Here is a 27031-nt window from a genome sequence, read left to right as displayed (position 1 = left end):
ACATCATGCCCACCTATAAACTGCCCATGACATAGGGTTCACCGAATTCACCGACAAGTTCAACAAATGTTTTTTCCCACGGATGTAATCGTGCCAATTGCCATTAACCAGCTTCAATTGAGCTAGTTCTATGAATTGAGCTGTTAGGTGGAATTCTCCAATTATAAAAGATATTGTAGTAGTTCATGAAGTGTTTGAAGCGGATTTTAGTTGGAACTTACAAAAATTAAAGGATAACTCTATCCATAGGTCCTGTTGAGACTTGTTACGTAAAATTAGAAAAGATTGGAAATTGTATTGTAATTTGTGAATTTACCATTGTTTGCCTAATATGACTGCACTATTTAATTTCTGGCGCATTATGTATGCGAATATTTCGTCCATTTGGCTACTGGTGGTTTCATTTTTTGAATGGTTATTTTCCGCTACGTCGATATCGCAGCAGCGTGGTTCCGGCCCTCGAAAGGGAAAGGTAGTTATGAACAAGGATTGTCGTTCTTGGGAGGATTGGAAAGTTTTGGCTACGACGATTGACAAGGCGTCGGGGCGTTGGAAATGGCGCTTTACTCCTGCCTCGGACAAGTACGACTATCTATTGATTGATCGATGCACGGTCTCCTTAAAACGATACCGCCAGAGGAAATCTGTCTATCCCATGTTAATGTTCTTGCGCTCTAGCTTACTTCGTAACTTTGGCAACATTGGCAATTCCTCTCTGTATACCGAGAATTACTCGGGTACAAAAATTTTGATTGAAGAGTATGTACGTGAGGTCAACAATTGTTTAGAGTTTTTATATCACACTAAAAGGCTTTCCTACGACGTTAAGTGCGATTTTTTTTCCGCTGCCCGAATTTCCTTCGGTACTACCTGTTTGTATTTCAACGGCGGCACTGCGTTTGGTCTATATCACTTTGGGGTAGCTAAGACCCTTTGGAAACGTAATTTGCTTCCTCAAATCCTTGCAGGATGCGCATCAGGTGCGTTGATTGCATCGCTTTTGAGTGTCTATCGTGATGAAGAATTGAATGGTTTGTTTGATACTTTCCCCAGCGAACTGTGGAAAATATGTCAGCAAACATCTGACTATTCTCTTTCAAAAGTTGTGGAGTATGGGAATATGCTTGACATTTCCATGATAGCATCTTTTGTCCGTCAAAGACTCGGTACTATTACCTTTCAAGAGGCTTTTGAGCGTACTGGACGTATTGTTAACATCGTTGCTCCACCTTCAGCTGTTTCTGGATCCCCTCAGGTTCTTAATTATTTCACTGCCCCTAATGTGCTGATCTGGAGTGCCGTATGTTCTAGCAATAGCTGGGCTGCCATTTACCGCTCTTCTCCTCTTTTGGCTAAACTTCCCGATGGGTCTACCGAGGTGTGTACTCCCAAAAATTTTATTTGGCCGTATGCTGGGCTTCCTAATACCGGTCGCTCTAATCCTTATGCACGAATCTCTGAGATTTTCAACGTGAATCATTTTGTTATTACCCAGTCTCGCCCTTCGTTGTTCCCTACATTTTATGATGAACTTCATCATCATCGTGTTTCAGGATACTCCTTAAAAATGATACGCTTAGTAGGATTAGAAATGGCTTACCGTTTCCGCCAACTGGATATTTTGGGTCTTCTACCTCCAAGACTACGTCGATTTTTTGTTGACGATTATGTTCCAAGTGCGTATATCACGCTTACTCCAACATTTTCTTTCTCGGACATAAAGCATGCATTTACCAAGCCCTCATTAAGCGACATCCAGTATTGGATTCTAGTAGGTGAAAGGGCCACATGGCAAGCTATACCACTTTTACAAGTTCGCTGTAAAACTGAAATTTCTTTACGACATCGTATGTGGAAGCCGATTCTTTTTTGAGTTTTGTTACTTGCTAACCTAACAGTTTCAAAAAACCTTACCAACAGTTACGTTGAACCTTTGTCCGTTAATAATCTGGCATCGCCCTTTGTCACTAATTTAGAAGAAAACCAAGAAAAGATGCTGAAAATTTTTAAAGTAAAATAGACGGATTTTTTAAAAAAAAAAGCATTTGTTTATAATCTTGTCCCTTAAGGATTGGTCATGCGTTAATGTTAATTTTATTAGTTTTAGTTACTTTGGTTAATTTACATTTTATTATATATTTACTACTCATAGGAAAACAAAATACTGACGTTCATTCTATTTTTTTAAATTTCTAAGAAATTTCAAATCTATTTCTCAAAGTATAATTAGCGATAACGCTCCGCTCTTTAACGATAACTAAAAATAAAGAATTTAACCAACTGTATAATTGTCTATTGAAGAATCTCTCCAACTATAGCTGCAAAAGCATATCCTAAGAATGCACCAATTACTATAGTAATGGGCCAAGCCTGCCAAGGACGGTCCCAATCTAATGGGATAGGAAAAGCGCCAAACCAAGCACCAATAATAGGACCCCAGCTTCTTAGCTGCATGCTACCTATAACATTAAAGGATTTTAAAGTAAGGAACCTTTGCCATTGTTCAGTGTTAAAAGCAAGCGTGCTTGCAAGAGGATATACAGTAAAGACGCTGAGCGTTAGAGCACAAAAATACGTCAAATGAAAGTCGTGCAGAAGTGGTGCTCCAAATGCTACGAGAATGAAGGAGATGAGTAAAGAGCCTATCAACATTGATGCTGCACCGGCAAGTAATCTCTTTGGGGTTAAGGGTGGGCGTGGGCTTTGAATATAGATTTGCAATGTTTGCATGATAAACCAAATAGGAAAAGTATTTCTAAGCATTCTATAAGGATTTTCAATTAAACAGTTTAGGGAAAGATAGAAAATGGTGAGTTGAGTAAATGTCAGCAATAAAGTAAATATCCAACTATTTCTAGAGCTCGAAGGTTGTCTGTAACCCTTTTCTAAAGCATATTGATAAACCAAACTGTCTAGCTTTCTTCTATAGAATGGCCAAGCTAGAAGAGAAACAAGAGCAAATAAGTATTCTAAAATAGGATTATCATGTGGGCTAGAGTTTCGACAATGGTTTTTCATTAGATGGCCAGTTGATTCATTTGCAATCAAAAAATCTCCTCGATCTAAACCTGTCATGCAATGGGAGGCTGCTTCCTCGCAAGTTTGTACGGAATCCATACCCTCCATCTGTAAAACCAATTCCGGTTTCAGTGTATTTTCTTGTTCATATCCTGGAGAAAGGATGGTGCTAGGAAGATAAACAGAGACTTCAATATCATACAAAATGCATTCTTGGCGAAGAGAATCAGCTAAATTTCGGACAGCAGCTTTTACAGGGGAATATGCCGAATAGCCTATAATAGGTAAAGAACTGAGTAGGGAGCCAACTAGAAGAATCCTTCGAGAATATGAAGGAGATATTTCCTTCATCCTTCTAATTGCAGCATGGCAAACATAAACACTAGCCAAATAATTTTGTCGCATTTGCTTTTCAAAAACCGAGGGATCCAATTCCGTGAAGAAACCAGGAATGCAAGATCCGGCGCAATGAACAACATGATCCGGGCAAAATGGAAGTCTTTCTATCATGCTATGGACACTCTCATAACTTGTAAGATCCACGCTCTCAAACGATACTTGTTGATCTTCATGAATTTTTGAGTCTGAAAGCTCAGCCACTGCTTCTTGCAATTTAGTTACAGTCCTTGCAACAATTGTTACATTTGCCCCACGTAGCACGAGTTCCTTAGCTATTGCCTTGCCAAGTCCCTGAGACCCACCGGTCACCAAGATATGCTTGTACTGTTAGTCCATTTCCAACACTTCAAAAGAGATAAACGAGTTACAGAGTGACAAGATGTTAAGAAATATCCAAAATTAGATTGCAAAGTATTTTTGATAAACGTACAAGTCATTGCTTCTATCCCAACTACCTTAATTGATTGTTCGAGGAAAAGTAAATAATTCAACGCCCAACAATTACAAAACACATCAATAAACAAAAAAAAGAATTACAGAACAAAAATTTAAAAAAAAAAAATTTGCAAATACATCTTCATGGATGTGAGATGAAGCAATGTAAATATTGTTTTTATAAATCTTTAAAGGCAACCCTGGTTACTCATATCCGTTCCGTACATCTCCAACCTGGACACCTCGCCCATCTGTAAAATAAAACATACCTTTTTATCGGCTTCAAACGAGTTTCGACCCCAAAACCCCATTGTAATGGAATTGGTATTTGTTTGATTACTTTTCCAGGTCCAAAGACCTATAACTTCCAAGTAGCAAAGATAAGTAACATGTTTATGTGGGTATGTTTACTAATATCTATCCTGCCAAATACCAACTACTAGAGCTGTTCGGAGTATTGATTTTGTGTAAATTAAAAAACTTAAAAAAGAATTCCTGACATTTTTAAAATAATAATAGATGAAGATTGCAAAGGGCCTTGTTGGTCTCTTAATATTGTACAAAAACGTATGCCAAGTTTTGTGTAAGTCTGGTTCTAGCGTTAAATCAGGTTCTCCTTGGTCGATAAAAAATGATGGAAAATCAATTATTCATGATACATTGAATTCTTCTTACAGTGATATCGAAAACCTGAATTCTCGAGTTTCTCCACTACTATTTGACTTGACAGAAAAATCTGATTATATGAGGTTTTATAGACTAAATCTATTTAATAAGGAATGCCGTTATAATCTTGATGATAATGTTGCGTGTGGAAGTAGTGCATGCAATGTTCTCGTAACTGATGAACAAGATGTACCAGAAGTTTGGAGCTCCAAATCGTTAGGCAAGCTTGAAGGATTCATGCCCGAGCTTTCTAGACAAATTGTTGAAACTGATCGATCTGTCATGGAACATGTTGATAAGATTTCACAATCGTGCCTTTTAGAACGGCTTGATGATGAAGCTCATCAATATTGTTATGTTGATAATGAACTTGATAGCGGATGTGTATACGTTTCTTTGTTAGAAAATCCAGAAAGGTTTACTGGCTACTCAGGCCCGCACTCTACTAGAATTTGGGAAATGATTTACAACCAATGCTTGCCTGACTCTTCTGCACCTACCATCGACTTTCCAGCGTTATTTATGCAAGGACCTCTTGCTCCTCCTCCAAAGCCTCAAGAGCAACTACTAAAAGAACGTATGGATGCATGGACTTTGGAGCAGAGAGTATTTTATCGTGTGCTCTCAGGAATGCATAGCAGCATATCTACTCATCTTTGTCACGGTTATTTGAACCAAAGAAATGGAGTATGGGGTCCAAATCTCCAATGTTTCCAGGAAAAAGTTTTAAACTACCCTGAAAGATTAGAAAATCTTTACTTTGCTTACGCTCTGATGCAACGCGCTATTGATAAGTTGTATGGACATTTGGATTCATTGACATTTTGTCATGATAGTGTTTTGCAGGATAGTGAAGTACGACAAAAAATTGCGGGTTTAGTATCGCTTATTCACAATTCTCCAAAAATGTTTGACGAAACTATGTTATTCGCAGGTGACCCTTCTATCTCAACAGCGTTGAAGGAGGATTTCCGTGAACATTTCAAGACAGTTTCAGCACTTATGGACTGTGTTGGTTGCGAACGCTGTCGTTTGTGGGGGAAAATACAGACGAACGGATTTGGAACGGCATTAAAAATACTGTTTGAAGTTTCCAATATCGAAGATGAAGTCACAAACTTTGATAGCCGCTCCTTCTCTTTACGACTTCGACGATCAGAGATAGTTGCGTTAATTAATACTTTTGATAGACTTTCTCGATCCATTAATTTTGTTGACGACTTTAAACAGATTTACTCTGAACAGCATAAGCCTGCTTCTTTCAAAAGGAGAGTTTTAAGACGGATAAAACAACTTTTATTCTCCGTTACTCCTGTCGCTTTACATCCGTTTTTGCAAAAGACATCTAGCATATTGGTTGACTTGTATTTTGATTTTAAAGCAGAGTGGGATAATGTTATGCTTGGCTTTCGATACGTTTTTGCAAGTTATTTGAGGTTCCCTAGATTATTCAAATTTGTGTTATTCTCACAAGAAAGTCCCTTTTTAAACTGGACCAGTCATCATCTTCAACGTTATATCCCCAAAAACTGGTTTCCAGAAGTTGCTTCCGTATAAACAAAAATTGCATTTTTATTTGATAAAAACCACGTTTGTATACCTTAAACCAAAAGCGTTATGAATTCTCGATTTGGAGATTACACAGTTACCGATGACACCGGATGCTTAGATGTACGAGTGCAAACATAAACAACGCATTACTTATAGTAGAGAAAATATCTTGCTATTTCTTTTTGGTTGACTTCTATCTAATGCTCTTTTTTCGCATATACTTTATTTAAAAAAAAAAAAAAAGGAATGGATATATTTACGTTCTCGGGTTGGTAGTGAAAAGCTCTTTTTCAGAGCCCCTTTATGTTTTATTTGAACAAGTAAGAAATAATATATATATTTAATTTGTTTCATGAAGTTTTGTTTTACCCGTAAGCGTTGGTTCAACTATTTTTCGCTGTAGACATTTTACCAGCTACGTAGGTTAAAGGATTTGCGTTTTTTTTTTTTTTTTGAGAAAGCAGACTCATTCAAGTATGAGATTATTTATCAATTAACCAACTTGCTTCCTTGAGCCAGCCGTCTTTTGAGATTGCTACATTGTTGTGAAAAGGGCCAAGCTGTTAATAAGAATCTATAGTATGGCTTCGTTAATGGAAATTTTTAGGTCAAAACCTTTTGGCGATATTAGATTAAGATGTAAATAACACAAAAGATAATAAGCCCATCTTTGTGCTAAGCTTAGTAAATGAATTGTCTTTCTGGTCCTTAGATTTATGGTCCAGCTACTGTAGACGTTTCAAATTTTGCGAACAATTAAAAAATTGCTTAGTAAATTATTTTAGCATACTTGTCGTCTAGCCTAAACTTCAGTAATTTAATCAATTGATTATCTGATATTCATCTTTTTACATTACGAACCCTCGGTTTTATTCGGAAGCATAATTACCACGTTTCGCAAACATTTCATAACTCATATCCTTCTGTCATTGACTTAGGTCATTTTCAAAAAGAAATCGTAAGGCACAATTAATTACCGTGAGTGAGTTCTTCCTTCAACCATTATCATTTTATATTAATTGGATTTCACTCAAAGTCCAATTTTTTGTGAAACAGTATTGATATTAGACTTTGTGCGCTTGGTTATTCCTTGTTAAAGTCTTTTATACCGCATTTCACCAGTTTACCAATTCTCTTACTGTTTTCTGGTACTAAGCTTATTTTATTCTTGGTATTACCGCTATAAGATGTTTACAGGTCTTGTTGAAGCCATTGGTGTTGTTAAAGATGTTCAGGGTACCATTGACAATGGATTTGCTATGAAAATCGAGGCACCACAGATCTTAGACGATTGTCATACCGGCGACAGTATCGCCGTCAACGGTACTTGCCTTACAGTGACAGATTTCGACCGCTATCACTTTACTGTTGGGATCGCTCCAGAGTCTCTGCGTTTGACAAATTTGGGACAGTGTAAAGCTGGCGATCCAGTAAATTTAGAACGTGCAGTGCTTAGTTCTACTCGCATGGGTGGGCACTTTGTTCAAGGACACGTTGATACTGTTGCTGAGATTGTGGAAAAGAAACAGGATGGTGAAGCTATTGATTTTACTTTCCGTCCACGTGATCCTTTCGTTCTCAAATACATTGTTTACAAGGGTTACATAGCCCTGGACGGTACTTCGCTGACCATTACTCATGTTGATGATTCTACGTTTAGCATTATGATGATCTCTTATACTCAAAGCAAGGTAATCATGGCCAAGAAAAACGTCGGCGATTTAGTAAACGTTGAGGTTGACCAAATCGGCAAGTATACTGAGAAATTGGTAGAGGCCCATATTGCTGACTGGATTAAGAAAACCCAAGCTTGAATGCGCTACATAAATTGTTAGTACCGTCAAGTTCTCACCTTCGCATGCTTGGTTCTACAATTTGAACGGATTTTATATTTCCTCGTAATCATGCTGTATTATTTCTTTTTTTTTTTATGATAAAAACAAAAAATCAAATTTAATTAACTTTGAACTTACGAAATATTTAACATCTATTTGTTTAAATATATACATACAATATATTATGTATATCGTTAGCGATGTAGTTATAAAGAAAAAAAAAGCAACATAGTATGATAAATGCATTAGAAAGCCATGTTAGATATCCTTCTCATTCTCACTGACAAATTTGTGAAGAATGGGGTATACTTGCTCCTTAAACGCAGGTAGTAAAGTTTTCACCGTTCTCAGCTTTGGTTTAGGAGGAATGATGTTTGCAGGACGGTTTGCTTTACGTTTCATTCTTTGTCTTTCTTCAATAATTGGATCGAACTCTTCCACACTATCATCATCTTCCATATGTTCTTCTTCAACTTTTGTAACTTGATCGTTTTCGTCTTGATCATCTTCATCACCACGTAGTTCAGCCATAATTTCTTCATCAATACCTAGCTCATCCATCGTTACAGGCAGGGAAGTCTCTTCACCTGGAATATACTTGGTAGTTTTTCTAAGAAACAATGCAGACTTTTTCCTTTGGTTCCATTTTAGCAATTTATTCAATTCAACATCAAGAGCCTGTCGGCTCTCTTCGTCTAGAGCATCGACAACCAAATCCATATCGATAGGTGCCGAAGTACCCTGACGCAAGAAGCCAATGATATTTTCAATCCATTCCATCAAAGAAGCAAAAAGACCGCTATCGTGAAGGTATACTCTGTGAACAAAATCATAAAAGCTATCTTCATGTCTACGAACCAAATCAATAAACTGTTCAACCAATATATTCGGATTTAATTCAGGGCTATCCTGGGTATGTTCAACGAGGTTAAGTGTATCATCTACAAAACTTGAAAAATCATCGACCCTGTATGCGTTAATATATCATCTAACATTAAGATTCCTTCATGATTCTAAAAAAGCGTAAAGAAATACTTACGAGGTATATACATTGGCAGCTTTATTAAACTTTCATCAAAGGTTTATAAAAAATGACCACCATGCTCTTCATAATTTCGCCCGTTGCTCCTTCCGATATCAGGGAAATAGATCGTCTTTTGTTGAATTGCTTAGCGTAAAGATGCATAAGCTTCATCATATATCCGTATCGTTTTGATCGTCTAATTACAGTCGGATCGGTAGGGTAATCTTCGCTATCTAATGCAGCTTTCCAGGCAGTACGCTCAGCGTAGACACGGCGAATAAGGTTGTCAGGCAACTTTGGAGGTACATCATCAGAGATTAAAATGAAATAAAGGTAATCATGTCGTTTCATTTGTTTCTTTTCCAAAACCTCTCGGGCTGCCTTACAAGGATTTTCTACTTGTTCTTGTATTTTTGTGAGGATCTCGGGGCTAACGATACGAGCCTCATATCTAGAAATGAGTTTGTGAATAGCTCGAACGTTCTCGTTCAGACTGATACTCAACAATCTTTGAAACAAAGACTTCATGCCAAAAGGCTGTGCTAATAAAGTATCCAAGATACGTTTCATAACAGAGAGGGGATTTGAAAATCGCATTATATTTTTTATAACTGTATAGGGAAAAAGCTGGTGCATTTTCTTGATTTGTAAATACGTCTCCAACGATTTTTCCTTCCCTATAAACGTATCATAAATGGTAGAGGCAAGATTGACTCTAGCCCATTCAATTGTTTTTTGTAAAGAAGGGGAAAGTTCACTTATACTGTTTTTTTCTTTCAGTTCAGTGAATAAAGTGGTGAAACCATCTAAAAAGTGTTAGTCACTTAAAAAAATAAAAACGCAATAATTATTTTTTTGTTATCCTTGTCTCACAATTACATACTATTTTCAGTCAAGGAACGTTTAAACTCCTCCATATAAACATCAAGCTCTTTTGCTCTTTGGGAAGCAATTTCAACAAACTTTTGTTGCTCAAGTTGACGGATGACATCTAACTCTTGGCGAAAGTTAATGTCAGTCAGCTCCGATGCAGTTAAAGTTACGGGATCGTCGGTTAAAAAGCTTAAGACTTCTTCAGTTAAGTGAAGTTCATCATCATTCAGAATGTTCTTTATATATTGCCTCAATTCAATTCGCATACGCTCCTGACGAAGAACATGTTGGGAATCTGATTGTGGATCGTTCGTATCAGAGGAACGTGAAGGTAAAGGACTCAACGTTGAGTCTTCAGAAGAATTCAAATATGTGTCATGGTCATCTTTGGGAGGAAGACGAGGGACATAGGCGTTCGGATACGATTTCAGCAACAAATGATGGAAATGAGAAAAGTCGGAATATTTTCTAGCTATGAAAAAAGTATTTTCTTCATAAGACACTTTAATCAAGTATTCCTGGAATATTCGTTAGCGGCTTATGAAGAAGCAAAAGCAAATTTTCGTAAAAACGGTAATCGAAAAATGTGATTATTAAAACAATTAGATTCGTTTCCTTTTTTAGAACTGCAAAGAACTTACATATACTCGCTTTGTACGCAACATCTTTGCCTGCGTTGACTGTCTGACACCCAAAACATAAGCTTCCAAAATATTTGGTTTTTGTTGGAGTTCAGATTTATGTAAGTCCTTCTCCAATTTTGGGGTATCTAGCAATTCAATGTTAATGTTCTTTTCATCCTGGATACTATGAAATGCTCGACTCATGAGTAGAGTAAGCATGTTTTGGAACTTGAGCAACCATTTGTGCAAATGCGTAGCATCGGAATCATCCGGGAGAACAGAGACATTGCTTTTTGAGAGAGATTTTAATAGCTAACAAAGAATATCTGGTTAGTAACAATCCGCATACTTTTAAAACATTTCCATCCATTATTACGTACATTGCGGAAGTTCACATTCCAAAGTTGGTTTTGGCTATCAGGATCCAAAAACGGAAACGTTAAAATAAATCTTTTAAAGATGAAGCGTAAAACGGGAATTTGGGATTTTTCATAGGGGATCACGGATTTTCCTTTTTCCACAAATGGACTACCGAGATGATCCAAATTGGTGGGTTCGCTCACGAAGTTCAATTCGTCTGCGATCAAAAGAGAGAAAAGTTCCTTCTTCAAATAGTGTCTTTTTAAAGCATCTATCTCTTCTGGAGATGCTGTATCCATGTCGTAAATATCAATTATCCGCTACACGGAATGCTGTAAGAGGGGAGTACCAGTTCGTAAATAATATATGTAATATTTATTTCACCTAGGTCTATACCGACATTTAAGGGACACTCGTTAAAATATTTTTTGACTAGTATACGTTAAAAAGTATAAGATGTGAAGGCTAAGTTAAAATAAGCGAAAGTACGCTAATTAGGTTTATGGTTTCTACACTACCACTCCTTATGTTAAAATGTTAAAAAGGTGCAGAAATCGAAAAAGGTAGGCAAAAGGAAACATTCATTGATGAGAAAACATTCCTTAATAAATAAATTTAATTATGTGATTTTTTGTATACTGCTTGCTCCATTTTTTTTTATATAACTTTGCGGGAGAATGGACCGCTTTCCGTATTCTTTGTTTACACCTCTGAATGAGCAAGGAAATAGTTTAAGATTTCTGTTCTCTGAAAAATTTAGAAACTTTCAAAAAAAAAAAAAAGAAGTAAAATAATAGGAAGTCCAAATTCATATATCTTGTTATATTAGACTTTTTAAAAGAGTAACACAAACTGAATAAAAAATAAACAACATATCATTTACTTTTGTAAACAAGAGATCAAGCGATTCCTAAAAAACGGAAATATCATATTCCAATTAATAATTATTTTTAATTGTAACTACTGTGCTTTTTTATTTTTATTTTTTAAAAACTCAAGACAAGTCCGTCTGCTTTCACTCGATTGAAAAATCAATGATATAGAGATCAGCTGCAATCGCAAAATATTTCCTTTTAAATAGCTTATGTATTCCCACAAGTTGAAATTCTTCTATTATACTTTTCTGTACTTCCCAAGCGATGATGGTATTATTTATAAGTCTGTGTTTTCTAGACATAATAAAAAAAAAGCGCAGCCAATCTAACACGCTTCTGCATAGCAATTGATCCTCTTTCAAACAAAGTGATATCTTTAAACGTTTGCGTGCTAATTTTGCAACCATTTTTTTTTTATAAATGTTGATGTTTACCCCATGTATTTACCCATTTTTTGTGCCCATACATCTATAAATTCCATAGGCATCATACTGTCTATTTATAATCCAGCAGCTAAAACAATTGTTCTTAAATTGTTTATTTTACTTCACATTGTCGATTCAACTTGGCTACTTTACAGCACTCCACCCTAATTCATTTCATTGCTATGAAATCTTCGCCCCGAATACTTATCTAGTATTATACATGCTGTACAAGCATAACTTTATGTTCTGAAGCAGAGAAAAAATTTTTTATTTGTTGACGAATTATGCGGCCAGACTAATGAACCACAATACTAATACTAAGTTGTAAGCCACTTAACTCCTAACCACCACCAAGTACTAAAAATCGTTCTTTTTTTCTAGCTTGATTGTATAGATACTGAGTGGAAATTCTATCATTATTAAAAGAATTGTTTTTGTTTGTTTTAGAATTATCCAGCTGGGTATTTCATACTCTTCGTTTTTCTTTCCTTTGTTTTTTCAGTGACTCAGTTATTTATAGCGCGTTTATTTGTTTTATATAAAAAGTTGTCGAATTAGCATACTTACTGCTCATACTTCTAATGATCCTATCCCTCTATTGAATTTACTGTATGCTGGAGACTCCGTCAGTTGTATATGAAGCATATAAAAAACGAACGCGAAGAAGTCTTCTTGGAAGATGACCAAGCTCAACATTCCCAGGCAGAGCTTCTCAGCTCAAAAGATGAGAACCTTCAACCTTCCATTCCTTTATCTCCCGTTGCATTCGAGCTTGACTTTTCCGGAAACTTTCAATTTATTAGCGATAACTCATCCGAACTTTTGGATATACCCAAAGACAAGATCATTGGGCATTCTGTAGCAGAAGTCCTTGGTACCGATGGATACAATGCGTTTATGAGAGCCGTTAACTGTCTTTTGAAGGATGACTCTCATAGCTATCATGTTCGGTTCCAACATTCAATTAACGCTAATCATGCCAATCAAAACTATTACACCGCTAAAGGAGATCTTCCAAGCGATGAAAAAATTACAAAACCTTTTGATGCTATTGGAATTCTCATTCGTCATCCTGGGTCCGCAATTCCCGCACACACGATGTGGGTTGTGAACCCAGCTACCAATTCCCTTGGTAGTGTATCTCCTCTTGTAACTAAATTATTGGATGTCATCGGTTTCGGTGCCAGTCTTTTAGACAAATATTTATGCGACTTAAGGACTTCCTATCACAAGCATAACAGCTTAGATGCGTTACCACTTCCGACCCCAGAGTTTTGCCAAATATGTGAACGTGAAATACAATCATGGTTTTTCGAGTTGCACTCCAAGTTTTGTCTTAGCACAAGCACCTATGAATCTGTTGTACAGGCTGCTCAGGATTCCTTGCTTTATTTCCGGAGTACCTTACTGGAAATTCAGGAAGGAATGCAGAAAGATTCAAGTCTTGTTCCCGTATACAAAAATGAACCGCTTATTGTTGATGCGGATGATTATTTTTTTACCGATGAGAATAAACAAACATTATCACTATGTTCATTCTTAAGTCAGGTTATGTACTACTTGGAAGTGGCTATCGACATTACTATTCCTCCAGTGAAAATCATTGTGAATTTTGATAAAGTGGATTCTCTTCGTGTTCAGTCTCCGCGGTCAGAAAAAGCTACTATCGAGCTTGATAATTATAACCCGTCCTTAGAAAATTGCTCATCCGCAGTGATTGCTCTCTGGGAGGACATAAAGACAGCAGTTGATACTAAAATTACTGGAGTTTTGCGTCTTCGAAATGCAATCTATTACTCTGAACGTATTCGTTTGGAAATTGACCATCATGTTCAAGAAATTATTGATGATGTCGTATCGAATTTGGTAACAAATCATTCCTCTACTTCTTTAGGACACTTGGAATCTAAATTAGCGCCTTCAATTACCTTTCCTGATGCCTGCGATGCACTCGAGGCAGAGGAATGCATTACTCGACCCGGGAGCGCTACAAATACACCACAATCTGATAGAAGCCTTGATATCAATGATCTTTCAAGATCCTCTTCTTATTCAAGGCATCTTAGCCATGTTTCTCTTAGTAATCCAGATTTTGCAATTGGTTCGCCTATGAGTCAAGATAGTTCAAATTATTCTTCTCCGTTACATAGAAGAAAAGCATCTGATTCCAATTTCTCCGATCCTCGTTTTGATGATTTAAAGTATCTTTCTCCAAATTCGAGTCCAAGATTTGTGGCTTCTGATGGTCCGAATCGCCCAGCATCTAACGGTCGTTCGTCTTTGTTTTCTCGTGGAAGGGCCAGCAACCTTGGAGATGTGGGACTACGTCTACCATCACCATCACCTCGTATACATACGATTGTACCCAACTCTGCCCCTGAGCATCCTTCTATCAATGACTACAAAATATTGAAGCCGATTAGCAAAGGTGCGTTTGGCTCTGTGTATCTGGCTCAGAAAAGAACTACTGGTGATTATTTTGCTATTAAAATATTAAAAAAATCGAATATGATAGCAAAGAATCAAGTTATCAATGTTAGAGCTGAACGTGCTATTCTCATGTCTCAAGGCGAATCACCATTTGTTGCCAAGTTGTATTACACCTTTCAATCAAAAGACTACCTTTATTTAGTTATGGAATATCTTAACGGCGGAGACTGTGGTTCACTTCTGAAAACCATGGGTGTATTAGATTTGGATTGGATTCGAACTTATATAGCTGAAACTGTTCTTTGTCTAGGTGATCTTCATGATCGTGGAATAATTCATCGTGATATCAAACCTGAAAACCTACTCATATCACAGAACGGACATTTAAAGCTCACAGATTTCGGTTTGAGTCGGGTCGGTTATATGAAAAGACACAGGAGAAAACAGAGTTCTTCAATTCCTGTACTTGACTTGAGAGATCGCTCTAGTGCTATATCTGATTTATCACTTAGTACTGCTTCATCGGTACTAGAAGCACAGTCTTTGATAACACCAGAGCGTCCCAAACGGCCTTCATTAAATGAAAAGCTTCTTTCTTTAGATGGTACTAGTATTCGACTTGCTGGACAAAGTTTCAATTACGAGAACAGCGCTGAGGATTCTCCCACTGCAACAAATACTCCTACTTCTCAGGTAGACGAATCCAACATTTTCCGTAGCACAGATTCGCCTCGAGTTCAACCGTTTTTTGAAAATAAAGATCCCTCTAAGCGATTTATTGGTACACCTGATTATATAGCACCCGAAGTTATCCTTGGAAATCCTGGTATTAAAGCGAGTGATTGGTGGTCCTTGGGTTGCGTTGTTTTTGAGTTTTTATTTGGATACCCCCCGTTTAACGCGGAAACGCCTGACCAAGTCTTTCAAAATATTCTTGCTAGGCGCATCAATTGGCCTGCCGAAGTTTTTACTGCTGAAAGTAGTGTTGCTTTGGATTTGATTGATCGCCTTCTATGTATGAATCCGGCAAATAGGCTTGGTGCCAACGGAGTAGAGGAGATAAAAGCACATCCTTTTTTCAAGTCTGTTAACTGGGATACTATCTTAGAAGAGGACCCTCCATTTGTACCAAAACCTTTTTCTCCTGAAGACACTGTGTATTTTGATTCTAGGGGACTTAAAGGATTTGATTTCAGTGAATATTACAATCAACCTACGGTGACAGAAGCACAAAAATTGGAAGAAGAAAGACCTGCATCCTCTATACCCCAGCATGTGTCTGGTAATCGTAAAGGTCGTTTACGAAGCAATACGATTAGTACTCCTGAATTTGGAAGTTTTACATATCGAAACTTGGATTTTCTTAATAAAGCTAACCGGAATACTATTCAAAAACTTAGAAAGGAGCATATGGCTGTTAAATCAGCAAAGACTTCTGTTGATGACACCTTTAGTCAGTACATGAGTAGGTTTAAAGCCAAACTTTCAACTTCTCAAAGTGTAGGTCCTGTTAAGTCTTCGCGTCGAGCTTCAATGGCTGACTATGAGGCATCCACCACGACAAGAGTGCAAGATATTACTACAGATTCAATTGATTCAATTGATGATTTTGATTCTCTGAAAGAAGGTCGGATGCTTTCATTTTTTGATAATTTAGCGTTAGAAGATCATAAGGGTGTTTCAAGCACTATGTCAGCATCACAATCGCAATCAAGCATGCACACGGCGTTACCAGACGTTACAGAGGGTACCTCATCAGATGAACATACTACAATTCAGAAGGGCAGGATTGACAACTTACAAGCTCAGAGTTTAACTCATAAGCGAAATGCCATTTCTTATCCAGGGTTATTTCAGCTTGACCGTTTACAAATGATAATTCCTAAGGATGAAATTGAACTTGCGGAGATCTTGAAAAAAATTTTTCCAAAGTTAACGCTTGTTCTAATAGATGATCCATGGAGCATTCTTAAGAAGCTTTTGCAGAACGAGCAATTTAACGTCGTATTCTTACATTTTGGAAATGATAAAGTATCTTCTTCCCGATTAATGTATTCAGTGCGAACCAGTGCTACTATAAATTCAAGGGTGCCGTTTGTATACATTTGCGAGGACGAGACTTGCATTCCGACTGATTTACAATCTGATGGAGTTTTGTTGAAACCCATTACTTGTGAGAACATTGAAAGCTGTCTACGAAAGTTAGATGTTTGGCACTCTTGAATTGAATCTTACATACTAAATGCCAGATCAGCTTCATATACTGTTTCTTTCCTTTCATTTTATAACTTCCCATGCACATTCTTTAAAAAATTAACTATTTTTTCTTTTGACCAATGTGGCATTTTTATCCTTCTTTAAGTATTTATTTCAGTGCGTTGCATTCCTTAACTTGAACCCGCTGTTTATTCATGGACATTTGCATTTTTTATAAGTTTTCACACGTGAAGAACATTATGAAAATATTTGTATACTAATTTACCATAACCGTTGTTTTACTTTATACGGATCTCGTTTTGTTTACCCTCATTTCTTTAGTTTTTTTTTACTTATTTAAATCTACAAATAAAATATATCATTCGGAAATAACAAGCTCAAACTGTTTGATAAATACAATACTATAATAAAGTATCTTCTTTTTTATACATATATATATATATATTGATGATTTTCGGGTACTGAGAATGCAAACGAATAAGGCAGTAAACCATGTTTCACTATTCCATACTTCATTTATTTTTTTCAGGTCTCATAAAAAGGATAGTGCACCACAGTGTGGCAAATAATATTACTAAAATAAAGAATTTCTTGTGCCAATGACAAATGCTGGGTTTTACTTTTAGCAAGCATTGTAATTTTATGGCAGAATGGCAAAGTTGTCTGTAAATGACTTGAATGACTTCTTAAGTCCTGGAGCTGTTTGCATAAAGCCTGCCCAAGTTAAAAAGCAGGAATCCAAGGTAAGATGCATTGGAAGAGCAGCAAGTATAACATCTGTCACATCTCTATTTTTTTTGTTCAACCAACTAACATGATAGAATGACATTCGTATAGACGGGGATGCTTACTATGAAGTAACTAAGGATACTGGAGAGACCTCCGAACTTGGGATTGCTAGTATTTCACTGAACGATTGTTTGGCCTGCAGTGGGTGTATTACATCTGCAGAAACAGTTCTGGTTAATCTTCAATCCTACCAAGAAGTTTTAAAGCATTTGGAATCTCGAAAATCTCAAGAAATTTTATATGTCTCGCTTAGTCCACAAGTGAGGGCGAATCTTGCAGCTTATTATGGTCTCTCCTTACAGGAAATACAGGCAGTGTTAGAAATGGTGTTCATTGGAAAACTTGGGTTTCATGCTATTTTAGATACTAATGCTTCTCGTGAAATTGTGTTGCAACAATGCGCTCAAGAGTTTTGCAATTCTTGGTTACAAAGCCGTGCTCATAAAAATCAAAACCAGGTTACCAATTCCGTCGTAAACGAACATCCACTCATTCCTCATTCAACTTCACAAATTTCAGGGGTTCATTCTAATACTTCATCAAATTCGGGCATTAACGAGAATGCTGTTCTTCCCATTTTGTCTTCATCTTGTCCAGGGTGGATATGTTACGTTGAGAAAACTCACTCTAACTTGATCCCTAATTTGTCTCGTGTTCGTTCACCTCAGCAGGCGTGCGGTCGTATTTTGAAGGATTGGGCCGTACAACAATTCAGTATGCAACGTAATGATGTTTGGCATTTGAGTCTCATGCCTTGCTTTGACAAGAAGCTTGAGGCCAGTCGTGATGAATTTTCAGAGAACGGTGTTCGAGACGTAGATTCTGTGTTGACGCCAAAGGAATTGGTAGAAATGTTTAAATTTTTACGAATTGATCCAATTGAGTTAACTAAAAACCCCATACCGTTTCAGCAGTCTACAGATGCAATCCCTTTTTGGTATCCTCGAATAACATATGAAGAACAGATAGGTTCTAGTTCAGGAGGTTACATGGGCTATGTTTTATCATACGCTGCTAAAATGCTTTTTGGTATTGACGATGTTGGACCTTATGTATCAATGAATAACAAAAATGGCGATTTGACTGAGTATACTTTACGACACCCCGAAACGAATGAACAGTTAATATCTATGGCAACGTGCTATGGATTCCGAAACATTCAAAATTTGGTACGCCGCGTACATGGAAATTCCTCGGTTCGAAAAGGCCGGGTTTTATTAAAAAAACGAGTAAGAAGCAATGCTCAAAATCCTACAGAAGAGCCTTCACGTTATGACTATGTAGAAGTCATGGCATGTCCAGGTGGTTGTATCAATGGAGGCGGTCAGCTTCCATTCCCCTCTGTCGAAAGAATTGTCTCAGCCAGAGATTGGATGCAACAAGTTGAGAAACTGTACTATGAACCCGGTACCAGGTCTGTAGATCAATCCGCAGTATCCTATATGTTAGAACAATGGGTCAAAGATCCTACGCTGACACCCAAGTTTCTTCACACATCCTATCGTGCAGTGCAAACAGATAATGATAATCCCTTATTGCTGGCCAATAAGTGGTAAAAATAATTAAAAGAAGGAAAATTTATGGGTTTTTTATAATTGTTTATTGGGAATTTAATAGGTTTTGGCTATTTTGGGGAAATAAAAATTTGAAATTAATTGATTAGTGAAGAAGTTATACGCGAATCTTTAGTTGGCTAATATGTGATTCTTCATACATGCTTGATAGGATCCTAGAAGTACTTTACTTCTGAATATTTCATGTGAATTCATTTCTCATTGTATTTTTTAGATTCGCAAGATTTCAATTCATTACCGATATCCGGTATATTATCAAATAATTTACATAACAATAATGATAACTCCATTATCATCCTACACATTTAAAGAATACACTGGTAAAAACAATCATTTCCTCTCAATAGTACTTTTGAATGTGTTTTAAAAATCTAAGTGTATCCATTTCGTAAATAGAGAGTTTCACTTTGAATATTATTTCTATTTTCTTTTAGGGATTTCTAGTTGAAAAAAAAAAGCGCTTCATATAATTTTAATCAATGAAGAAGATAAATTGTTTTAAATACGAAATCTCATACAACTTCATCCTTCAGTAAATTTTTTACCAAAGTTGCTCTTGGTCGCACATCTTTAAAGGTAGCCTCAGCTATAAGACCATAAACAAAAAATCTATAGAGGCATTGTAAAGAGATAAGCAACTTCGAAGTTTTATACACCAAACACAAGTAGTTATCAGAGTTTTCCATTTAGTTTAATTTAATTTGGCTAACTATATATTACACTTAGGGAGTATTCAGCTGTGCGACAAATTTCCACAATTACGCATATCTAGTTTATCACTCCTTAAGTTGGTATTTGTGATTTTGGACGAGTTGTTGCTTAACTTGTATTGCGAAACTTACTATAATACAGTATTCGTTGACCTTAATACCTCAACTGCCTTTGCTACGCTAAGGATTCATCACATACCGATGACACTTCAGTAGTTCTTTAAATTTATTTAAGACGTACAAGCCAGTGCATAATCTAGGTTTACAAAACTCTTTGTTATAGCTCCTTAGACACGGGAACTAAGCAAAGGAGGTATACAGTCTGGATACACGGGAACTCTTAAACAAAGTGTAAAATAATGTATCTCTTAATAACTCTGTCGAAATGGTTATATATCACATTGTGAGCTTGTTACAATACCTTATAGCTTTGCATTTAGTTCAGTGCAGTTTCTTATGTTTGTGTTTTGGGTTTGTAAAGTATGATAAAACGAGAGAGATATTTTGACAAACTGATGAAATTCAAGATCTACTGTATCAGCTTATAACTGGAATAGAAAGAAAGAATATAAAGGCTACAATGTAGCCATGTGCGGTCAACGTTTAGACTGCCGATCTTATGACCTAACTAAAGCGATCGCTATTCAGATCCATTTCTGCTTGTAGGGATGAGACTTTGTAGAATAGCAAATCTGTAAATTAACAAATCTTCAAATTTTGTTGCATCAAGCAATAACTTCTACTCTATCTGTTTCTATCAATGGTTTTTCATATCTCGAATTGAAATATTTCCAATGTGAATCAACTAAAAACATCGCACCCCATTACCTTATTGAATATTCGAATTTGGGGATTTCCTAGAAGAGTTGGACATTAAATGACGTTAATAGAAGTAAAAAAAAAATAGAAAGTCGTTTCATCATGGACTTGTCGATGATTTGCATTACCAGACAATTTTACATCCGTGAGTTCGCAGCAATCGGGTTGGTATCCGTTTATAAATTTAGCCGTTGATATTCATCCCGTCATTTAAAGCTGAGCCTAGGTTGATCTAAATATTCCATTATAGAATCGCTGAAATATTTATTGAATAGGGCATAAATGGTACCCATGAATGCTAATGATAACTAGGCAATCCAACTCCAACTGGCATCTAAAGACTTAGTAATATGACCACCATTTCATAATCTCACGGTGCTACATATAGAAAATCGTTAACATCATAGATGGCATCTTCGGAGTTCCTTCTAGTCCACGCCGAATTGCGGATCAAGGTAAGCAGATCATGAGAAACGTGGGTCATGCGAAAAGTGAGTCTACAAGTGAGTTCATCCTCAAAAGCCTATATATATTATATATATAGCACTTGGGAATAAATGAATAAAGGTTGCAACTTTAGTGATTGAATCGGTAAATCCCGTTAAAACAAACAATCAGTGATTCATCCTTCTTTAGTGTGATCTGTGTAGGTAAGCAAGCAATTTACAAATGCCTAGAAAGTTGGCAAGGCCGGTTTGTGTTTGGCAAGGAAATGAGCAAAAACGTCTGTCTATTCCTAAAACGGACGGTGGGTAAGCAAAATCCCAACTTGAAAATTTGAATTGGGATTTTTTTATTTCAATGGAAAAAGATAGGTTAAATCATAAAAAAGAACATGATATTATTTTCTTGGAAATATGTCGAAATCCTGTCTCATCCCAACCTTTTCGACAAAACTAGGTGTCCTGATGGAAATATAGTTTAAGCTCATCGCTTGCCGAACCGCTCCATCAAATGCTTAATTTGCTTTTATTGACATTGTAGCTCGACGGACTCTCTAGATATCTAAATATTTTTCGTTGAACTTACTAGATTGGGAATTGACAATTGAAAGCTCTTTAATTGATTACTTTCATTGTCTTGATTTTTTTCATTCTCAGAAAATTTCAAAAAATTCAGACTTTAGAAACTCGCTGTTTGTTAATCACTCTCTTGCTTTTTTTGGATTCAGAGAAAATTGAAAAATTCGAACTTTTTTTAAAAACGAATCATTGACCGTATTCTATCCTTTTATCCTTTATTAAACCAACCTTGCTTTTTTAATTTTTATTTTATTTTTTTTTAAACATGAAATTATCTTCCTTTGGATTATTTCTCGCTCTCCAGCTTTTGCCGGCCTTGGGCCTTCCTTCTCGTATCGATGAAGTAGACGTTTCAGACCCAGAACTAATCGGATTATTGAAACCCGATAACGTTGATAAGCCAGCAAACTCTATACCCCTTTCCAAGCGTAGCACAAGCCCATCGTATGCGCCTTATACTGTTGCTTGCCCTAGTGGCTCTCTGCTTCGACCTGCCTCCGATGGCCTTAGTACTGGTGAACAAGAATTTGTTGACAAACGTGTCTCAAAGGTTAACAGTGCATTGGAAAGCTTTATTTCAAAAACCGGCTTAAAAATCGATACAAAAAGTGTGCTGAATGACACAGATGGCCCTCGTTTGGGAATTGCAATCTCTGGCGGTGGATTTCCTGCCATGTTAACGGGAGCCGGCGCTATTAATGCATTTGATGCTAGAAATGGTAACACTACGTCTCTTGGTGGTATTCTTCAATCTTCCATGTACCTTACTGGTCTTTCTGGTGGCTCTTGGCTTGTGGGATCTGTTGCGGTTAACAACTTTGCCAATATTACTTTCTTGCACGACGACGTTTGGAACCTGGACCACAGTCTCTTCGCTCCCTATGACGACGCTTTTGAGAACTTTTATATTTACCAAGAGTGGTTTGAGCAAGTTCTGCAAAAGAAGAATGCTGGATTCAATGTCTCCATTACTGACCTTTGGGGCCGTGCTTTGGCTCTTAAGCTTGTCAATCCTTTGACTGGAGGTGCTAATACTACATTCTCTAGTGTAACAAATGAAACGTGGTTCCAGGATGGTGAATTTCCCTTTCCCATCATCATTGCTGATAATGTCATAGAGGGTGAAACCGTAATCCCTTTGAACGACACTGTCTTTGAATTTACACCCATCGAATTTGGTACTTGGGACACTGGGGTGGAATCATTTATACCCATGGAGTATACAGGTACACACCTTATTAATGGCATTCCTCTTAATGAATCCTGTGTGCGTAATTTCGACAACGCTGGTTTCCTCATGGGTACCTCTTCAAATGTTTTTAGCGGTATCCTTCCTGCGACAAATGCATCACTCACCGCTAGTAATAATACCTTTAACAATGCTGTCCTTAGTTTCCTCGAAATGCTTGCCGAAGATCAATTGGATGTAGGTCTTTATCCCAACCCTTACCAAGGTTATGGAAATGCTTCCAATACAACCACTACCAATCCCTTGGAGCCGTATCCCATTATTGAATTAATAGACGGTGGCTCAGATAGTGAAGGTATTCCCTTTTGGCCCTTGCTTCATCCACAAAGAGACGTAGATGTTATTTTTGCGATTGACGGGGGTTATCAAAGCGCAACGAGTGGATGGCCAGATGGATCGTCCCTAGTTTCTACATATGAAAGAGTTTTAGCCACTAACTCCTCTGGCGTTCGTGGTTTCCCATATATTCCTGATACCAACACATTTTTGGCTCTTGGTTTGAACACTCATCCAACTTTCTTCGGTTGCGACGGTAGAAACACCACAGCCGGAAACCATACCGTTAATGACGATACTCCTCCTCTTGTAGTTTACTTCCCCAACTATCCTTGGACTATGTATGCAAATGTCACTACCTACACTGTTCAACTGGAAGATACTTTGTCCAGTGGAATGATTGAAAATGCCGCTGTTGCTGCTACCCAAAATAACAGTGATTCATTTGCTGTCTGCGTTGCATGCGCTCTCGTTCAACGTTCCTTGGAACGCAAAAACATGTCGACTCCAAGTCAATGTGCTTCTTGCTTTAATCAATACTGTTGGAATGGAACAATTGCAAGCACGACCGTTACTACATATGCACCTACAGTTCTGTCAGCCAAGATTTAGTATGCAACGCTCACGACAATCCATTTTGTTCGATCTTTTCCATGGTAGCATAGAGCGTAAAGCATTGAAACACTAATGTTCATATATTCACTAATCTAAGAACCAGCAAAAGTCGGCTCTTTACTTATTGCTCATAAACAACGAGAAGGAAGATATAGTGAATAAATATAGGAATGAAAAAAGCTTCAAGAAGCCATTAACACCATCGAATTTGAATTCCTAAGCTCTAAATGACACTAATTTATGTAACCTTTGCAGAAATGTTTCAACTCAAATACTGTGTCAGCAGTAGTCCAGCACGCTACGATATACTACGTTGCGTAGCACTATATGTCATGCTAAAATATACATAACATTAGTTTATTGATGATTGTAGCTGTTTGTCCATCTATCTACACAAGTTACACATTGGTAGCAACTAGAGAAAAATATAAATAGAGCTACCACTGAACCTCATTCCTCAGTTCAGTTATTGGCTATATCGGTGACCGATACTACTAGACTTTTTATAACAATAAATATAATATTATTAGTTAACAAAGCGCATACCGCTATGTTGTAAATCCCTAGAAATCTCGCCGCAGTGCTATATATCGTTAAACCAGATACCAAACTGCGTAGCTGACATTATAATTATACTACAACGTTTGCTTCTCAAAAACGTTTTAAGGAAAGCTAAGTTAGGGTAAATAAAAAGGGCAGTGACAAAATAAATGTGTCAGAAGCAATTGCATTTTGAAAATGAGTTTTCGAATTTTAACTTTTACCTACTATTATTAAAGAGAGAAGTCTTCTTTGAAAGAAATTGCTCGTTTTTTATGTTGAACGGCTGAAATTGGGCTCCAGAGTGAAAATTCTTGATTTCGCTGTTTCGTTTGTCGCAATTATAGCAATTAATTCGCGCATGTATTTTATTAAATAAAGAATGATCTTGAAAAAATGAAGAATAATTACACTTCCTTGAAAAGTCCTATAGATGAAGGAGATGAATCGAAGACAGGACATGAAATCGATTTGGAAAAAGGGCTACTTCCAGAATATGATTCAGAGGAAGAGGGCGCACTGCCTCCATACTCGGGTAAGAATTGTAAATAATAAGAAAGGAATTACTCAATTGAAATTGAAGCTTGCCATCGTAGTCAAATTGCATGCTTTGGTCATTGTTTACAGTTGGCCATGCAATGCACACATTTTAATACATGTTCTTTCTTTACTAAAGTCTTTCAATCATATTAATTTAAACAGATCACGCACGTGTAAGCAATTCTCCTAACACACATAGAGAAAACAATCCTTCCAGGTCGACAGATAATTCTTCCCCTTTCTTGATAAAACTGCTAATATCATTCACACCAATCTATGTACTGAATGTACTCGCAATTTGTTATCTAAAGTATAAGGACGCTTTCTTTAAAAATTATGGTGCAGCGGAATGGACATTATTTGGATTTTGGTGTCTTGTTTGCACTTTGGCTTTAATATTCTTGACTTGTAAGTGAGACAATGGGGTTATTCTTACCTTCAGTCACTAACTCATTAGACTTCTATGAAACTTGGACCAAGGCAGTTAAAGTAACTGCGGTCGGCTTGTACAACTCAAGGAAAAAATGGGTAGTAATAATCTGGTTATTATGGGTAGTCATTTGTTTTGTACTCTTTGGTTGCATCAAATTCGGTAACCTGAACTTAGACAAGGCTCTCATCTGTTCTACATGCAGTATTTCAGCTGCTTTACTTTTATTTTTATTATATGGTATGTGAAGTTATGGAGTTACCAATGCTGACCGCTAACACGCAGTTCGTCTTCCATTCTGGACACTCAAGCATATGTTTTCTGGTTTGTTTCAAGTGCTGGGTGTACAAAGTTGTGTCGTTATTGTAACGAAAGGTTTGATGTATTTATTTGATAAACATATCGACGCGACAGGCTACGAAATTGAAGCCACTTCACTCTTTGTTATAGGCAATTTTTTTTTCTTTTACGAAATGGGTTTGTTTAATATTCCTGTAATTTATTCTAATCGTATCAGAATGTCCAGGTGCTCTCAAAAGGATGCCCAAATTTATCAGGAATGGTATAGCTTCTTTCCTAGGTATGTGTATTCAACCAACTGTATGAATGATTCTTTACTTACCCGATTAGAAGGTATAGGAAATGCAATTGGGCGGATAGGAAATGCGTTTAGAGGTGCCAACGATAATAATAATAACATTCCCTTGGAAGAAACGGAGGCCGAAAGCGAAGTCTAATTGCTTTATTATTGTAGTTGTCGCTCCAGTTGGAAAACCTCTTTACGACAATCACCAACGCAGAGAAGCTGCGGCTTTTTAAAAAATAAGCACTAACATTCTTTAATTATCCTCTTTCTTTATAAGTTTATGGAATGTATGCTTAACTTATTCTTTCAATTACCAAAAATTGTCAAACCAATGCATCGCTTAAAATGGTTCGCGATGTTGGATAATCTGGATAATATGCATTGAGATTCGAATCTCTTATTTATTATGATGCGAGTCTAATTATGTGTCTTTTTTAATGGAACCCAAGACACAAACAATAATGGTTTAACTTGTTTACGACAACTTTAAACCAACTAATGAAATCGGAAAACTCGTTGTTCCGCCTTGTTAAATTCACAATTTCATTTTCGTTTATTGCATTCATTTCTCCTTCATCTTGATTTTTAATGAATCAAGCTTAATTATCATTTTTTCCTTTTGTTTAATGGTTCAATTCAAACAAATTTCAATGTTTACAAAATAATGAACAGCATAATAAAATATTGTGATTTAAAACGATGATTTGTTATCGTAATAACCTAAAGACACATTGCAATAGTGAGTATCTAATAACGCAGTAAACGTATATACCGAACATAAGTTGGGTTCTTTAATGATGCATAAGTGTTAGCTACGCGGTTTGATGTCTGTTTTATATGTCAGAATATTACTTAAGATTAGTTTATTAAATATTAGAAAGGTTATAAATAGAGCTACCACTGGGCCTCATTTCAGTTATTATCGGTGACTGATACTACTAGACGTCTTATAACGATGATTATAATATTGTTTTTAATTAACATACCGCGTACCGCTATGTTGTAGATCGCAAGTAAAGCTCACCGCAGTGCTTTGTATCATTAAACAGATATCAAACTGCGTAGCTAACACGATATGGGTTTTACCGATTTGCGTTGCGGTTCAGTAGATTGTTTCGGATATCAAAGTGCGAGTTTTACGTAAAGAAGA

General features: G+C 36.7%; 9 protein-coding genes and 9 long non-coding RNA genes across 18 annotated transcripts, besides 2 other annotated features; 8 read left to right on the top strand and 10 right to left on the bottom strand.

The window, feature by feature from the left end:
• Positions 1-92: 92 nt before the first annotated feature.
• ptl1 (triacylglycerol lipase Ptl1) lies at positions 93-2219 on the top strand. Its single transcript, NM_001023305.3, has 2 exons — positions 93-1847; positions 1899-2219. Exons 1-2 carry the CDS (start codon positions 332-334, stop codon positions 2018-2020), a joined length of 1638 nt encoding a protein of 545 aa, NP_588315.2. The 5' UTR covers positions 93-331; the 3' UTR covers positions 2021-2219.
• On the bottom strand, positions 357-1762 carry SPOM_SPNCRNA.7488. Its single transcript, NR_196824.1, has one exon. It is a non-coding gene; the product is annotated as a non-coding RNA (long non-coding RNA).
• SPOM_SPCC1450.15 (pig-F/3-ketosphinganine reductase fusion protein) lies at positions 2150-4186 on the bottom strand. Its single transcript, NM_001023304.3, has 2 exons — positions 4122-4186; positions 2150-3735 (listed from the first exon to the last, which is right to left on the bottom strand). The coding sequence occupies exons 1-2, from the start codon at positions 4161-4163 to the stop codon at positions 2293-2295; spliced, it is 1485 nt and encodes a 494-aa protein (NP_588314.2). The 5' UTR covers positions 4164-4186; the 3' UTR covers positions 2150-2292.
• Positions 4187-4276: 90 nt separating this feature from the next.
• Positions 4277-6426, top strand: ero12 (ER protein folding oxidoreductin Ero1b). Its single transcript, NM_001023303.4, has one exon. The coding sequence runs from the start codon at positions 4372-4374 to the stop codon at positions 6073-6075; it is 1704 nt and encodes a 567-aa protein (NP_588313.2). The 5' UTR covers positions 4277-4371; the 3' UTR covers positions 6076-6426.
• A 640-nt stretch (positions 6427-7066) lies between these two features.
• On the top strand, positions 7067-8050 carry rib5 (riboflavin synthase Rib5). The gene has a single exon (NM_001023302.3). The coding sequence runs from the start codon at positions 7257-7259 to the stop codon at positions 7881-7883; it is 627 nt and encodes a 208-aa protein (NP_588312.1). The 5' UTR covers positions 7067-7256; the 3' UTR covers positions 7884-8050.
• SPOM_SPCC1450.12 (uncharacterized protein) lies at positions 7975-11120 on the bottom strand. Its single transcript, NM_001023301.3, has 5 exons — positions 10805-11120; positions 10443-10736; positions 9812-10319; positions 9001-9734; positions 7975-8813 (listed from the first exon to the last, which is right to left on the bottom strand). The coding sequence occupies exons 1-5, from the start codon at positions 11081-11083 to the stop codon at positions 8163-8165; spliced, it is 2466 nt and encodes an 821-aa protein (NP_588311.1). The 5' UTR covers positions 11084-11120; the 3' UTR covers positions 7975-8162.
• Positions 8971-11159, top strand: SPOM_SPNCRNA.7487. The gene has a single exon (NR_196823.1). It is a non-coding gene; the product is annotated as a non-coding RNA (long non-coding RNA).
• A 1267-nt stretch (positions 11160-12426) lies between these two features.
• Positions 12427-17108, top strand: cek1 (serine/threonine protein kinase Cek1). Its single transcript, NM_001023300.3, has one exon. It carries the CDS (start codon positions 12721-12723, stop codon positions 16735-16737), a length of 4017 nt encoding a protein of 1338 aa, NP_588310.1. The 5' UTR covers positions 12427-12720; the 3' UTR covers positions 16738-17108.
• A 231-nt stretch (positions 17109-17339) lies between these two features.
• On the top strand, positions 17340-19474 carry nar1 (iron hydrogenase). The gene is made up of 2 exons (NM_001023299.3): positions 17340-17474; positions 17553-19474. Exons 1-2 carry the CDS (start codon positions 17382-17384, stop codon positions 19074-19076), a joined length of 1617 nt encoding a protein of 538 aa, NP_588309.1. The 5' UTR covers positions 17340-17381; the 3' UTR covers positions 19077-19474.
• SPOM_SPNCRNA.7486 lies at positions 17973-18475 on the bottom strand. Its single transcript, NR_196822.1, has one exon. It is a non-coding gene; the product is annotated as a non-coding RNA (long non-coding RNA).
• Positions 18591-19007, bottom strand: SPOM_SPNCRNA.7485. Its single transcript, NR_196821.1, has one exon. It is a non-coding gene; the product is annotated as a non-coding RNA (long non-coding RNA).
• Positions 19475-19599: 125 nt separating the features above from the next.
• SPOM_SPNCRNA.7484 lies at positions 19600-19879 on the bottom strand. The gene has a single exon (NR_196820.1). It is a non-coding gene; the product is annotated as a non-coding RNA (long non-coding RNA).
• A 256-nt stretch (positions 19880-20135) lies between these two features.
• On the bottom strand, positions 20136-21127 carry SPOM_SPNCRNA.501. Its single transcript, NR_150879.1, has one exon. It is a non-coding gene; the product is annotated as a non-coding RNA (long non-coding RNA).
• Positions 20195-24038, bottom strand: SPOM_SPNCRNA.1226. Its single transcript, NR_150088.1, has one exon. It is a non-coding gene; the product is annotated as a non-coding RNA (long non-coding RNA).
• On the top strand, positions 21911-24168 carry plb5 (phospholipase Plb5; the record flags this gene model as incomplete). Its single annotated transcript, NM_001355933.2, has 1 exon — positions 21911-24168. One exon carries the CDS (start codon positions 21911-21913, stop codon positions 23780-23782), a length of 1872 nt encoding a protein of 623 aa, NP_001342884.1. The 3' UTR covers positions 23783-24168.
• Positions 24063-24409: an LONG TERMINAL REPEAT.
• SPOM_SPNCRNA.7483 lies at positions 24328-25722 on the bottom strand. Its single transcript, NR_196819.1, has one exon. It is a non-coding gene; the product is annotated as a non-coding RNA (long non-coding RNA).
• Positions 24722-26032, top strand: wtf16 (wtf antidote-like meiotic drive suppressor Wtf16; the record flags this gene model as incomplete). Its single annotated transcript, NM_001023297.3, has 6 exons — positions 24722-24860; positions 25028-25273; positions 25323-25535; positions 25581-25772; positions 25813-25875; positions 25926-26032. 6 exons carry the CDS (start codon positions 24722-24724, stop codon positions 26030-26032), a joined length of 960 nt encoding a protein of 319 aa, NP_588307.2.
• SPOM_SPNCRNA.7482 lies at positions 25823-26054 on the bottom strand. Its single transcript, NR_196818.1, has one exon. It is a non-coding gene; the product is annotated as a non-coding RNA (long non-coding RNA).
• Positions 26055-26608: 554 nt separating this feature from the next.
• Positions 26609-26952: an LONG TERMINAL REPEAT.
• Positions 26953-27031: the final 79 nt, after the last annotated feature.

This window comes from Schizosaccharomyces pombe, assembly GCF_000002945.2.
Source record: "Schizosaccharomyces pombe strain 972h- genome assembly, chromosome: III".
In the NCBI taxonomy this organism is placed as follows: domain Eukaryota; kingdom Fungi; phylum Ascomycota; class Schizosaccharomycetes; order Schizosaccharomycetales; family Schizosaccharomycetaceae; genus Schizosaccharomyces; species Schizosaccharomyces pombe.
This window is presented reverse-complemented; position numbering and strand designations above follow the sequence as displayed.